This window comes from Syngnathus floridae, chromosome 1 (genome assembly GCF_059516105.1).
Source record: "Syngnathus floridae isolate MCC-2025c chromosome 1, RoL_Sflo_1.0, whole genome shotgun sequence".
In the NCBI taxonomy this organism is placed as follows: domain Eukaryota; kingdom Metazoa; phylum Chordata; class Actinopteri; order Syngnathiformes; family Syngnathidae; genus Syngnathus; species Syngnathus floridae.
Window position 1 is genome coordinate 13,561,479 of NC_142413.1, and position 16,176 is coordinate 13,577,654.

At 41.0% G+C, this 16,176-nt stretch overlaps 1 protein-coding gene across 3 annotated transcripts in view; it reads left to right on the forward strand.

Moving 5' to 3' along the window:
- gpc3 (glypican 3) overlaps nt 1–16,176 on the forward strand; it is an 83,616-nt gene that overhangs the window by 47,373 nt on the left and 20,067 nt on the right. The window contains exons 6-7 of one of the 3 annotated variants that reach the window (XM_088387382.1): nt 3,550–3,655; nt 4,199–4,649. In XM_088387382.1, coding sequence (XP_088243508.1) covers nt 3,550–3,655; nt 4,199–4,564 — 472 coding nt within the window. In that variant the 3' untranslated portion in view covers nt 4,565–4,649. Of the gene's footprint in view, nt 1–3,549; nt 3,656–4,198; nt 4,650–5,243; nt 5,379–16,176 lie in introns of those variants that run through there. The other 2 variants (XM_088387402.1, XM_088387392.1) reach the window with 2 other exon arrangements.

Genomic DNA, 16,176 nt, shown 5'->3' on the forward strand with positions numbered 1-16,176 from the left:
GCCTCAAAGATAGGGAATTTCAGGAGACATGGTGCTAGTGGAGGGGCAGGGTTGTCCTGAGGGGATGATTACAAGCTGGACCGGACGGTGCGATAGGAACGTGTAGGAAGGTTGCAGAGGAGAGTGAATGATGGAATGATTACAATACCTCCTAGCAAGCAATTCTCAGTGTCTCCTCCTATGGCATGTGTGCGCAAAAACACAAGTGCTTTTTTCCCTTCTCAATTTGTGCTGGATCATCTTCCATAACCATTCCAGATAGAATCATCTTCCAATTGTCTCACATGGTTAAAAAAAGAAAAAGAAAATATTTTATCGGCTCCTGGGAGAATCAAGTGCTGGATGTTTGCATCACTTCAGCAGTGACCTTAAAGCTAAATATAGTGTTTTTTTTGTTTGTTTCCCCCATACCACTCTGAGCTAAAATCACTGGAGAAACTTTTTTCAGCACATCAAACAGCGTCATGCTGATACCTGATAGATTTGAGTGGTGTGTGTGATCTCAAAGAGTACATATCCACCCATGCATACACGAGAGAGATAAACGATGGAAGGGGAAATGCTTTGTTGAGTCTAAACATTTTTTAATGTCTATGGGAAGAGTTGGTCAGAAAAAGCAAAAGATACCAGTGCTTATTTTAGTTCAGGTCACACAAGGTGATGTATTGTAACAGCATTGGTGTACAATAGAAGTCTAACATTATTCAGTCTGCAGGCTGTTGATAATCTGTACAATCTCAATATTAAACCTCCAGTCGTTTGATTTGTTGCTAGAACCGTTGGAAATAATGGAAATAGAAAAAAAAAATCAACTGAACTGCATCTTACTGACAAACTTGATTTAAATTTATAGTTTCAGCTCACTTTATTTCACCTTGTAAGTGTGATGCAAATCTTGAATTATATTGAGCAGCTGAATTTATATTCTGGCTCAAGTGTTTATATTGCTAAGAAGTTATGTTTATTATTGAATGTTTATTTTCTACATAACCGCATCACTCATCCATTTTCTTCTACCACTTGGGATTCTCAAAGTGTGGTACGTGGGCTCCCTCTAGTGTTTGGTAAAAGAAGCACTAAGTACAGTTAACAAGTTAAATAATTTAATATTTACATTTTAAGTACAATTTTGACTTTCATGTGCAATACCTTTTAATTGAGTCATTATTTATGGACAGCTTCCTATGTTAAAGTTATGAAAAAAATAATACATCAGATTTATATAATGCTTTTTTGGGCACCACATGCTTTACAGTGGGTACATTATTCATATGCTCACGCATTTCCATGATGGTGGTGGTAAAATACGTAGGTAGCCGAGACTGCACTGAGGCAGGCTGAAGCAAGCATGACTGCCAGTGTGCGCCCCTCAGACCACCACCAAACATTCGCAACCGGGCATATCCCAGTGAAAGTGGCATATTAAAGTTAATTTTTATTGTTCAAACTGTGCGTAATTCACAATGGTACACAATGTGGATATACAACAACCTCGTTTTTGTTGAACACTTAGGCCCACTATTCTACTCAGTAGCGGCTACTGTATTTTAATGATGGGGGTACTTGGACAGCAAAGTCTTTTTTGAGAACCGAGTTGCCATGGAAGCAGACTAATATGTCCGACCACGTGTCCCTGGCCAAATCTGCCAATTTACTTTTCAAGTTCTATCCAATCTTACCTTAACTCATGAGCAAAAAGCAGAGACCCCAAACCACATTTTACATTGGCAGAAAGAGAATTTAAAAAAAAAATCAAATGAATAATTACAGCATTGTGGGGAAAATCAACCAATTACTTTCAGGACCTTGTATGTATTGTGCAATATAACATTGCATGTGGTGAAAAGCAGCAGTGCATTATTAACAGAAGCCACAAAACAGGAAAGTGTGACCTCTGACCATGTCTGTCAGCTTGGGTGGGTGTGCGCCCTCAAGTCATGTGGAAGGGAACAGCTACACATCTGGTGAGAATCAGCCAGTTTAATTTAGGTTAAATCATCTGATCAAAGAACTGAATTAGAACAGTTATACGTAGATAACAATATTACTACAATATGTTACATTTGGTAAGATTACAGGTATTTATTGCAAGGAGCATGAACCTACGGATAGCTTAGCTCCTTTCCATCAGTCAGAGCTCTTCTAATCCTCCTCCCTCTTCAACCCACACCTCCCCTGATCCTATGCTAAATGGATCCCACATCTCGTTTCATTATTAATGAGATAATTAGCAACGGAAAGGGTGGAGATCGTGCTTAATAGGAAGAATAAATAATTACGGAAAATGTCTTCTGAATTTAATGGAAAGTTGGAATTAGTCCACAGAAAAAAAATCTGATTAATGGAAATTGAAGGTGACGTGTGTGTGCGTGTGTGTGCGCATGTGTGTGCGTGTGTGTGAGATAGAGGGCGATATGGGAACACAATTACCTCATGCTTTCCAGTCCATCTTCTATTAGATACAGGAGCAGACGTACTATCTCAAACCGTACTTTTCGTCAAGGTTAGGGTTAGTTTACTGACGTGAGAACATTGAAATGTTACCAAAATTAGTTAGCAGAGATTTTATAATGGCAACAATTTGACGCCAGAGCTAACTATTTTCTTAAGTGGTCCACACACAAAGCCTTAATAGGTCCACATTTCCTCCTTTCTTTGTCATCAGTGGCCCAATAATGAAATATTTCTGTACTTGAGACTACAGAGGACTCCTCCCCATTAATTATTTGAAGTAATGTTATTGTGTAACTGACCTACAAACGCAGATGAATGCCACTCGGTTCATGTTAAATTGTATATTTACATGACCTCTGCCCTCTATTCAAAACAAAATAAGAGAGAATCTGCCATTCACATAATTTCCACAAGGTGGTAGTAAAGTCCTAGTTTTAGTAATGTAGAGAACTCTAACGTGTTTTTTCTCTACTGTAGTTTAAACAAATGCTGTTATTAAGGTTTTAGCTTTTTCTTCTTTATCATAGAAGATTCAGTGTAGCCACTCGACAGGTGACTTCTACAAAAGTGTTCCTGTGCCTCTGCGCTGAAAACATTTAATAACCACTGATCTCATTTTTATGACTTGAAACTAAACTTCAAGCTGTTTCGATGGATTTGATATTATTTTACTGATGGCATGCGGCACACTGGACCAATGCTTTGCACGTCTGCCTCACAGTTCTGAGGTTTGGGGCCTAAATCTCTACTCTGGCGTTCCTGTATGGCAGTTGCATGTTCACCCTTATCTGACTTTTCTACAAGTAGTCCGACTTACAGAAACGTGTGTTAGATTTATTGCAAACTCTAAATTCCCCAATGTGGTGAATGTGAAGAGATGTTTGTCTACCTCTTAGTTCCAGCGCAACTTTATAATGAGGACAAGCACTATAGAGGATGGATGGCAAAGAGCAAGTAAATAAAATCATCAAAAGTAAACAAAATTATACTGAGTAGTCTTAATACATTTTCTACACTCTTGCAGCCCCCCGTGATGTCAGTGCCATGTGCCGATTATTTCAAAATCAACTCCATAATACATTGCTGTCCTGTCAGGTTTTCGGGGCCCAGCCTGAAGCGGCCGGGTTCTGAATCCCGGAGCAACAAGCCCCTCGAGCCTGTCATCAGTCAGATGATAGACAAACTCAAGCACATCAACCAGGTGAGTGTTATGAGGTTTTTTTTTTTTTTTAATGTAATGCGGGAATTTGGTAATGTGTGTACACTTACCTGTGAGCCAATGTCAACACGCCTGTGTTGCGGGGGTCATCCGAGACAAGCGAACATTTGTTGATTGTATAAGTGTAAGTAGCAAGAACTTGCGAAACCATTTGTGTCTCACCTGAGACACACATCGTGCGGCCAGTGTAGGACACTCGCGGGGCGATGAAGAAGAATGTTTGGACGCTTAAAAATTATTTGCACTGTAAGTCCCAGCTGTTTTCAGGGTTGGAGACCTATTTTTCATACTGTCATCGCCGTGGAAACCAACTTTTGGAGTGTGGCTGGCAGGACACAGAACTGCTTGCACCAAGGCTCAAAGTTAGCAGGCAGATGGTTCTTGCAGCGGCTGTGGCTAAATTTCCTGCTTCTTGGTGGCAGAACTTGTAGCTGTCAACATGTTAAATCACCAAAGCACCCCAAACATAGACGCATTTGCCTAAAGTGTGTGTGTGTGTGTGTGTGTGTGTGTGTGTGTGTGTAGAGAGTCTGCGGGCGCTTTAGGCCTGTCTTGGTGGATTACAATGCATCTCCCGGCTTTAAACAACCTGAAAGATCCAAAGAGCAGCTGCCGAGCCTCTCAGCTCCTCTGACAAGGCGGACGCTCAAGAAAAAATACAGAGGCTTGTGGTTTCCGACTGTAATTTTCTTTTTCGGCATTACCTCATGCTTAGTCTTGCTGGAAAGTCAGGCTTTTAACATCATCCTTGGAAGTTTGTTCACTCCCTTTTCATCATTCGTGACTCTGTTAGGGCGATTGGAGTTTTGTTTTGTAAATAGAAGGCTTAGTTTTGCCCATCAATGTGTAATCATTTTCTCACTGCTGCTGCCTTTTGTGCAGAAGGTCTAGATTTGATTCTTGGCCACTGGCCAGAGCCCTAATAGCAGCCACTGCTCGTCTCAAAATCAGATAAAAAAAAAAAAAAGGTGGGTTGCATCAGGAAGGGCTTGCTGTGCAAAAACATTACCAAATATATCTGCAAGTGACTTGTAGTGACAACTTTTGATGGCACAGGTCAAAACATGAACATTATGTTGTCCTTGTCATCAACATCACACTCTCACTGTCCATTTAATGAGGTACACTAATTATTAAATAATATGTTCATTATTGTATGAATAATACTTGCAGTGCAGTGTACTAGGTGTGCGCGTGAGTCTGCTTTAGTTCTGTAAATAATTGCTTGATATTTTTGTCCACCTTGAACGCTCGTATCTGCTTCTCGTACTCTTCTTCAGTTATAAATCAGGGAAGAACCTCTGATGAAAAACTAATTGCAGATTTCATGGGCTGCCAAAACATTCATGACCAAGCTGTCAAGACAAATTTTCACGTAGTAAATGATCATTATCCTGCGGTACACAAAAATGACTCTGTAAAGTACAGTAATGCAATCTAATTTGATAATTTGGTGAGAATGAGGGAATCTTATCATGTCTAAATGAAATGTTTTTTTAAGCACAGCCTTTCAGTGTAGCTCGGTTACATAATATGCAACGTGTCTCACTTTTCACCCACTTTTTTACAGCCCTGTTAAAATCAGCCAACTATGAAGGGGTTGTTCTGTCTCATGCTCATGAACCACTGCTGTCCGTGCCCCACTCGACCATGACAAAGCCATCTCCCAACAAATGTGAGACACTGCACGGATCGGATTCCCAAATTTCTCCCAAAATAAATTGCAGCAGTTTATTTTTCAACTTCTCTGCGGTTGGAGTTTTTAACTTTGCACAAGCGTGCAGGTGCTGCTCAGTTCACGTAATCGTCAGATGGCTGGATAATCGGCCCAAATTCAGCCCCGAATCTCCCCTCTCGACAATCGTGGGTTGGCCCTGATTCTAGTACCGATAATCTTATCAGATAATCCTGCCGTGTGTGGTGTGACAGTGACTTGCAGCCCAAAAACAAGGTGACGAGGTGGTGTGGAAAACAACTGTGGGGAATCCAAAGTCAAAACAGTCATAGTGCAACAGAATGTTCGTGCTCGTGCTGTCTCCACTCCTTTGACTAAATGCCTTTTATTATTATTATTATTATTATTATTATTATTGAGTGGTGATGAGTTTCATTTGATAAATTGCCCACTTCTGTTATTTTACCAAGCAAAGTGCTTGGAGTCGCTGTGTTGTAAACATCCTCTGGAGAAAGTGGCCTTGTTCAGTTAAAAGCAGTTTTACAAGGTCTCCGCCTCAGCGCCACTTGGCTTTGGGCTCATGCAAATGGACTAAATAAGCATCCGATAGGAGAAGAGAAAGACTACAACTCACACATAAAGACTTTCATCTGCTCCTGTTTTTGCAGCATGCCAACAACACAAATAGCATGTTTAAATGTCCCTGGACGTGGACCAGAGGCGTGCCATGTTGATTCCATACGGCACTACATAAATCTCAGGTTGCCCTGTTTGAACGTGTGCTTCACATTCAAGGCACGGCTCACAAATATTTGTCTTGTGCTTTTCTAATTGAATTGGCGTAAACAAGAAAGTCTATAATTTGCCGTTTTGACACCGCATTCCAAATAAATCGGTCCATCAGAGGTGTCACCATTTGGTCAGCACCAGAGAGTGTTTACACAGCAGTTAGTGCTTGCCAGATAAAGACAATTAGAAGCCCGTTCACATCAATGACAATGACGATTGCTTTTTACACAAAGGTGAGTGGGCAGTGAGTCTCAGGTGTCAAATTTAAATCTGTTTTCACGTCTGGTGGTGTTTCTTCCTCATGACTTTGATATACCTCGAATGCCAAATTGGAAGCCTTAAAGTTTCCCCGATCAACTACAACGCCAAACTGCCCATGGTAATTAATGATGACAATTCTATTACAATGACAAAATGATGACAATTACTCTAAATTAAAAGTTACACCTTCGTGTGTGGACTCACTTTGCAATCTAATTTGTTGACATCTCATTGTGATACAGAGAGGAGTTAACAGCAATGTGATGTGAGACAGTTCAACAACAACTTTTAATACTTTATGATCAACTTGACAATATGAAATAATTGCCAAAAAGGAAACAACAGAGAATTGTACATAATCATTTGTCCGGATGCAGGACATTATTTGAAACTTGTTGAAAGAAATGAGAAAGTGCTTTTTCAGTGTGCACAAGTGATGAAGATTGAACAAGTCGTTTTGAGAAATTCAGTTTTGATCCGACAAATGCACCAAAGCAATTGAGAAAAAAAATATTTGATTTTTTTTTTTTTTTTTTTTTTACAAATTACCTTTAAATTAACCCCAACTGTGCTAAATTAATTGACTAGGATGAAAAATGTACTGTAGTTTCAGTTCTTTATTTTTTTAAAGCATTTTTGTTTCTATTTTATTTTGTTCACAAAAATACCTTTTCACTTTTTGTTTTAGTTTAACTTAAAACCCTTGCAACGTACCATCTGCTCACCTCGGATCTATTTCTGGCCTACCTGGTGAGTCATATTTGCAAACCACTTCTGGTCGCTCAGCTAAAAATGACTAAAATACACACCGCTAAAAATGAGAAAAATAAACACACATTCTAAAGTTAGCTTTCTTTGTTGCTGTGCCTTTGACCGGGCCATTGCAGTATTATGCTCCAAAGACTACATTTTGCTGCTTTCTTGCTGCTCTGAAATTAAATTTGGCCGACCGCTACATGTCGAGATGTAAATAGACGAGACTCTTATTCTCTTCCATTGTTGTTTGTTAACGTCTTATTCCAACTGACACATTGAAAGTGCTGTGGTTTTCACAGTCTTCTATTTTGAAGCGGGAAAACTAACTGTCTATCCCAAGCTGAACTGAGCCAAGCAATACTGTACAGTGGAAAGCAACCAAATTATTTTAGATGACAACACTGTCCAAACAATCCAATCTCTTGCAAAAGTAAGGCCGTGGCTGGTGATAAGTAGTTGATAATCACTTTGTCTAATTTCTCTGTATGGACTGTATGTGTTCAGACTTCAGATGTGCTGTTTCAAAAACCTCCAATAACCTTTTTTTAAACACATCTTCAATTGTCAGGCTGCACTGGGAATGTCCGATTTTTTTTCTTCTTCTCTGCTCCAAGTGCACTATGACGGTAACCGTGAGAAATGCAAGTATGCAGCGGAAATGTGTCGTTTCTCACATTGTCAGCATTGATCTGAGTATCTATCGTCACAGAGGCTATCTGGTTGGGGAACCCAAAGGAAAACAAAAGAAATCCAAATATATCTTTTCTCACGCTTAACACTGCTAATCATGGCTGAGCCGCATCCAAGGTTAACATGATGCGGTAACGCTGAATGGATTGAGGGAAATTTGCTTTCGTCTGCTGTTTTACCCTCACAAATTGTTGAAGCAACACAAGACTTTGAGGAGCCGTGGCACATTTTTGTCACTGTGTGAGGTCCCGTCTGTGCAGTTTAGAGGATGTCAAAGCTGACGCAGTCAAGTGTACGTCAAGGCAACACATCTCCTCCACTGTGTGTCTGTTGTGAAAAGTGGCCCGGACAGCTCTCGTGTCGTGACGAGGCCCTTCAAGTGAGAGCAGAGCATATTATTTTGATGATGTCTTCTTGTTCTTCAGAGATGAGCTTTTTTTTGCTCCACATCTGTTGAACTTCCCAGAGTATCGAGTTTCTGCTCCCAACAACTAATCTCACAGGAGATGGTTGAGCTACTGGCAAAACAGAGCAATTATGTGATTGGTCTTTGATTACAGAGCGTTTCCCACTCATTTGTTGGATGAATTTGCAATTTAGAGGGTCAGACCTCTTGGGACTTCTTCTGACAAACTCAACTTGGCAATGTGACACTCTTTAGAGAGGTACATTAGCAACACAATGGCTATGAAAGAAGTCTTTGTAAGGATGCTATTTTGGCAACATTCAATTAATTCATGGCAATTGCTTTCTCATTAGCAGATTAACTCATCTTTGAATTCTACCTTAAGTGTTTTACAAGTTGGAGCGTTTTTTATCTCTACTGGCTCTATGGCCCTCTTACTAACACTCCAGCTGTGCTGACTTGTGTGTGACAGACTCCAGTTCTGTCGCGCCTCCCTCCCTTCCCACCTCGTCCTTCCCTCTAAAGCCCAAGATCCCCTCCTCTCTTTCCAGCTTCCCAGGCTAATTGAAGCCAGAACCTGGGAAAGTCCAGCAGGTAGAATTGGAATCCAGGGTGGAAAATAAACCAGATCCCGAGTGCCAAAAATTCCATCACACAGTCTCACTTCCTCAGAGGCACCAGAGCCTGGACGGCCAGTATGTGCGTGACACATTATGCAAACTCGTATGGAATACACACACACACTAAACATGTACATGTACTATGTACTTTTTTTTTTTTTTTAAAACACGCATGCTCCTATAATTATAACCAATACTTTTCACATATGCCTGTGACATAAAACCAGGTTTGAGCATAACGCCATAAATTATGTGACACACACATTCCATGTGCGTAATTGCAGCCGATTCGTAAGAGTGCGAGCATTCGTTAGCTTTCTCTTCTCAAATGTGCTTGCAACCAGACTAATAGACACCAAGGGTGTCAGACATGGCCTGCTGTTTTGTAAACGTACACTTGCTCACTTAGCCATTATGCTCCCTCAAGTCAAAGATTTCTGTTTGATGTTATTTACCAAGCGTTATTCAACAAACCCCCTCAGGGCCTTCGTCCTCTTGCCCTCCTAGGTTTTATGTGGCTTGAAGTACGTTTACTCTTGAAGCGGCAGAGGCTTGTTATTCTGCTAGATTTGTGAGCGGGCGATAAGCCATGAGGGTTTTTTTAAATGAAGTGTGACACCTGGTGTAAACCTCTGAGGAGCTAGGGGGCATTTATGCAGGCGCAGTCGTCAAAGCGCCACACGCATGTTATCCTTTCAGGTGGCTTCGGGCTTCATGCTAGCTTTGAGATTGGAGGTGTTGTGTGAAGTTCTGGTTCTTTAACTTGAGGAATCTAACAAGCAGATAACCCTCCCACTGCCCCCCAGACGTCCGTCCACATAGTCCCAAAGCAGCCCTCTCCCCTGCTGGCTGGGAGGTCAGACAGAGCATGTGAGGGCCCTTTTCCTCCCAATTAGTCTGCCTGCTAATGAGGCCCAAGCATCCCTTCTGCCACTGCCGCCCATTTCTCCTCAGACTTCCATACTTCCACCCCCTTGCCTGCCCCCCCCCCCTCCCCCCACTTCAAGCCTTTTGGCTCAAGTCAGGGTCACCTCTCACCTACACCACGGCCACCCCATTGCACATTGTGTCATTATGACATGGCAGGGTTATTTTTTTAAAGTCTTGCCTGCGCTAAAATTAAATTCTAATTTAATTTAAATGACACAAAGTCATTTATTATATTATTATGAAGAACAGACTACATTGACTAATAATTCTTCTATTCTCTCCATTCAAATTGCCTTTCTTCCTTTTGCTTCCCTTGATCTTCTTCCTTTTACTTCCCTATTTCTTTACTGTCTTTCTTCCCGTGTGGCGGGCATGCTCAGTCATCGTGTTGTCCTCGTTTCTGCTTTGCATCATTTGTCATGATTTAGCTAAGAATGGACGTAAGAAAAACGCATTAGCCACTTAAAAACCAAGACATCTCGACTTTTTACCTTCACTAAGTTATCTCGAGCAATTGACATCAACATGGCGTGACATCACATGGTCATACATGTGACTTGAATGTCAGTTGTTTCACTTTATGTGGCACAAGGTTGCTGCCCATCTCAGTGCAGTGTTTTTTTTTGTTGGTCTTGGTACATTATTACTGTGTTTCTTCCTTTTATTTGTGTGTTTTTGCCAAGAGGTATATGAAGATATGAACAGCTGAGTTCTTCGTGCTGAAGTTTCTGACATCCTGAGCTTGTTGTCACTGAGCGCAGTCACATGCTCCTGTGTAACAGGATCCCTCCCCCCACAAAGAGGTCAGGGGTCACACTTCCTGTTTCCTGCCTGTGCTAGGTCATCAGAGGGTCTCCATGTGAGGGTCACAGACCTTCTCCGCCTTTTGTTTGGGGCAGGCACAGCAGAGGAGAGGCTCCTCTCTGGACCTGTCAGAGTGTTTGTACTCCCTTAACGTTTTTCACTGCCCCTCAAGGTCCGTGGCGTTTCATCTCAGCACACCCCTTTTACCCCTCAGGTTGTGTCAGCTCTCCACGCGTGTCTGCCAGGGCTGGACTGGGATAATAAAATAAAATAACAAATAAAATAAAATATTGTTGTACTGCTTAAACTATTCTTCATTTTATTTGAAATGAAATATGCTTGCAATTGCTAGTGTTATATAAAGAGAAGACCATTGGCAATTTTGCTATATTAGCAACAAACACGAATTTGATGTGCATCATTTGCTTTTGTGGGCCACATTAAAAGATGTGGCCGGCCGCGTCTGGCCCCAGGGTCTTGAGTTTGACACCTGTGCTCTAAATAGTGGGCCAGTTTCTTATGGGGGAAAAAAGGGAGGGGGGTTGAGGATAAAGACAGCTTTGACCGGTCCCATGAGGACTATTTCAACTGTCTGCTGTTCACTTCAACTCCGTTTGGATTGTGTTTGTCCTTATACATGACGCAATGGGCATAGGTATCAATATATTCGTTATTGAAGTAATCATTAAGAATTTGCGAGATAGTCTGCAAAATAAAAAGAAGGTGGTGCCTGCTATGAAGCTACAGCAACATCCACCCTAAAATTATTCAAGAACAAATTTGGAATTGAAGCTATTGATTGATTGATTGATTTGCTGAATGGTAATTTAATGTCAGCTTCCTCCCACATTCTTAAAACATTGGGTTGACTGAAGGCTAAACTGCTCTCGTAGGTGTTAGCGCGAGCAATAATTTGTGCCCTGTCATGGGTAACAAGTCCAGGATTTACCTTGCTCCTTCCTCTGCTGGGATAGGTTCCATCCTACCAGTCTCCCTAAAAGTGCAATAGATTTATGGTCTTTTCACTCATCAATTCATTCATCACTCATTCAATGTAGTGCTTTCCTTCTTCTGCTGCTCAATATATTCACCACAGGTATAGAAACATGAACTCATAGCCTTTGGAGAGATTGTTCATAAAAAATAATTTTTGTATTGATTAAATATAGTATAATAAAGTTTCTCGCTGGTCAAGGACATTTAGGCCATGGCATTGTGGCCATAGTTTGCATCATGAAATTGTTAAAATTCAAATTGAGATTTTTGTCCTTTGAATTGAGCTTTTGGAAAACTATGGATAAGCCAAAGACTTTTTTTTGTGTATTGTTTTCATTCAATATACAGAGGTTTTTGGTAATGCTGATCATTGTTGACATGGATTTTTTTTAGCAACCCATACTTCGGTAAATATGTTTTTAAAAATACTGTATTTTTGTGCATGGGAAATAGCTTTAGTCAAAGCCCCGCCCTTATTACGCACTATCTCTGCTGGGAGTTCATATTCTATTATTTCATCCAACTGAGAGTCTGTCGGCTTGGTGTGATCATGAGATTCTCGTGCCATGACCATCTGCTGGAAATTGAGGGTTTCTTTGCAACGCATGACTCTGGGAACCACCTTGACAACGTGCAAAGGAAACGAGTAGCAGACAAAAAGAGATTGTCCGAGGAGAGTAATCTGATTTTGCATCCAGCTGCTTGGACAGGACTAAGTCTTTTCAAACTGTTCAATTTCATGCACACAATCAGTCACATTCACAGAAATAAGTCAAGATTATCATAGGGATTGCCTCTACCTCAGAATGGTTGAAATTTATTTTTTCACTAGCTATTCTAAAAACTTTTAATACAGCGCACTACATTCATGTCTTAAACTGTGCTGAGTCTGACTAGATAAACACACACACACGCAAACACACACGAGTGCGTTTTCATTTTGCAAAGATGGCATAGCAACAAATGATTTAATTTGATAGTCCTAAAATATGTAAACAGCTCAAGAGATTTTTTTCCAAAGATAATTGAAACAAGAAACAAAGCGGGTGCCAGCAAAATATAAATTCCAGTTTTCAGTCCAGCGAGGAATCTGGAAATAAAGTTGTGGGCTTAGTCACAAAGGTGGAGTGGGTCCACACCCAGTTTAACGGCCGCAGAGCTGCTTTTCTTTTCTGTGTTTGTGTTACGACTGGAATTAACATCAGGAAATTAATCTTGTCTGCGTTAACTGTCTGAGGCAGAGCGACCGTTGCGTGACATACTGAGCCACGCTACAGGAGGACAGGAGTTGGGTGGGGGCACGCTGCATTGTGGGCCTGTCAGGGAAAAGAATGCAAGAGAGAGAGACAGAAAGAGACAGAGAGAGTACATGTTTGTTCCCTCTATACATTTGAGTTTCTGAGGAATATAGATGAATAATGAGCCGGGAGCTGCAGGTGGGACGGCAGCGCTATACACAGAGCTTTCCATGACTCAGAGGGTGGAAAGTTCCTGCTGTCATACTGTATGTAGACTCTGTCTGCCTGCGCGGCTTTGGATTTAAGGCATAGAAAATCAATGTTCTTTATGACCTCCATCAACAGTATTGGGAGTAAACCTTTACAGTATTAACGCACAGTAACTTTTTTTTTCTTTTGCTCCAAGGCAAGGCCCGACATCATAAGACTTGACCTACATCTGCAATGTAAATTCTGAAAGCGGTACCTTACAATGTGTGAGAACCGACGTGAATTTTGTGGCAGTCGTTCAAATTTTGCTTTGATTTGGGAGCGCAAACTTGAAATATGAGTGCTGTATGATGATTTTATTTGAATATATTGTAGGAATTAGATAACTACTGTACGTGGCACGTCACTGAATTACACTTTTGTTGTGCTGACGGTTACTATAATTGCCACATTATGGTAAGGTGAGAGGTGAAATATGTCCTGACTGAAAGTACCAAAATGTACAGCAGACCACTGCTATTTCAGTTTTCTAATAGCTCTTTTATACTGTCTATCAATGTGTTGAATATGGTTATCAGTTTTAGATGCCACAGACTACCTTAAAAAAGTGTTTTATAATCATCTGCATTTGCATTTACTCGGGCAGGCTGTGACTTGGGTTTCTAATTGAGTGTAATTTTCCTGCTTGTCTGACTGTACTACATGGTTGGCTTTTTAGCAACTGTTGGTGTATTAAATCGAAATCCTTGAATGTAGCAGAAATGTTTAGCATGTAATGTTTAACACAGCAGGAGTAGTGGTTAACAGCATGCCTGATTCACATCTCTGAGGTTTGGGGTTATTTTAATACTCTCTGTGACGCCGATAGTCACAACAAAGTGACTGGAGAGAAAAAACAACTAATGATTGTTTTTAGTGTTAAACTGTGTCAGTTCAAAAGTATTCTCTCTGATTTTTTTTAATTGTTGGTATTGGTTTTGGCATTGTTGTTTTGTTAAAGGCTATGGAGGTGTTAAACTCAAATGTCATAGTTTTCCATTCTGCAGTTGTTTTGATTTAAAGTATTGCAGAATATTTGGGAGAGGTGAATGCATTTTCTCTTTTAGCAATGCTTTAACTGTTTTTTGTTTTTTTGTGCTTTTTTTTTAACTGTGTTGTCAGAGACAGATGAGACCCAGCCAATGCTGCGTTTTGACATATTGTTGCACTGATGTAATGTGGTAGTGTGGTTTTAATTTCATATTTCACTCTTACTCTTGGTGAGTTGACAGCTTGCTATGAAACTGTCTGCACATTTATTTATAGCAGTTTGTGGAGGAATGGTTAACACTTAGTACTTTGCTTCTCTGTGACTGTCTGTCTTGTACGATTAAACTAGTCAGTAACGGGATCAGGAAAAGCAAAGTACAGTATCCCCTGATGGTCATGATGACATCACAAGTGCACTGCCAAATGATCTATAGCTTTGCTTTTTTAGTGTTGTGGATAAACGGTGAACCTTTGCTCTCACTGTTTATCTAAGCTGAGGGGTCTTTACTCATTGGGTTGTACAGGTATACCTCATGAAACCTAGAATGAGTCAGTGTAACGATGGCAGCTTGAATGTTTATGCGCAGAGGTGTGTGTGTGCTGGCAGGTGGTAAGTTACACATGTCTGTGTTTGCACAAACTCCGCTCCACACAGGGCCACAGTTATTTTTTGTTTCACCGTTTTTCCATGTTATTTTTCAAAAATACCTTGAACCATTTCGTCATTGCGGTGCTTTTCGGGTGTTGGTTTGTGTTGGATGTTCACAACTAAACAATCAGTCCCACAATTTTTTATTTTGGTGGGCTTTTTTATGTGTAAAGCATAATACCTTTGAATCGTCTTTAATGCGCCACGACCATGTTAAGAGACAACCTTGTACTAACCTACACCTATATTTATTTACTATTAGGGCCACACACCAGAAAAAGTTAGCTTAGTAATCAAGATTTAGGTTTCAAGTAAAACAAAATATTCTGATGTTATTTTCAAAAGTATGAAGTTATTCACAATGCTCATTTCAACAACATTTCCACTGTTTTTCGTAAGCCCTCTGTTATGGAAACGCTCCAAATGATAAGGTGAAACCAAGACTAGCGAAAATAGATATGCATGGAAAGCAGTAGTCTCTTGGGGAACTCCAGCTCCAAGTTGTGTAGATTAGATTTATGGACAAGATGTGTTGACGCATTGCTAGAAACTTTGTGAGCAGCAGATTCCGTCTGGGCCTAGTCACAAGTGTCTTGTCCAGACTTGTCCTCTGCATTGAGAAGAGCATAACGCAGGACTTGACAAGGAGACCCTTTTTCCTAACATGTTCTGTCTTCATTACTCAACTGCTGTCTGTCACTTGCAACAGTGCTCGTTCACTCTCTGTAGACATACGCAAGATGGTACACGTTTCTGTTCCGTCTTTGTCCTTCCTATTTTTCACGCATCATTATGAATGACAGAACTCGACCAGTGAGAGCAGGTTTATTTGTATCAGTGCAGGTCCCCGTTGCTTGGTTGCAGCTGTTGTGTCCAGCACTGACCCTGTGTGGAGTTCATGTCCTGTGTGGGAGGCTGTGACGACCTTGTGGTTTCTGTGTTGCTGTTTGAGCTGGCCTGCATTAAGCACAATTCCACACAACTTTGCGTGCTGCCGCTGTAAAGTGAGCATTTCCTTGGTGGGATTTGTGCTGGGGGGGGTGAACCCACAATCATTTGGAGGCTCATAGCTGTGTTACATTCATGCTGCCAGCCCTTAGTGCAAACCATTCAAGCCTTAATGGAAAGCATACTGAGCACTTTGCAAAAATCTCTCTTTTATCTGTCCCCATGCTCATTTTTGCTTTGGGTTTTTTGTCTTATTTCATTCCACAATACTCCCTGGTGCCTGGTGAAGCAACTTGAGGTTTCTCCATTTTGTGGTGACTGAATGCTCTGTTCAGATCACGGTTCAAGCCATGCCAAAAGAGCAGCGTCACTTGTGACACAAGCATAAAATCCAGCCCTCCCTGCTCGCACTGCTAAGGCAGACGCAAGCAACCGATGGGGAAAAGCCACCGCGCCCTGCCACAGAGGCCCACCTCTTTGTGGAAAAGGGCACCGGCGCAGG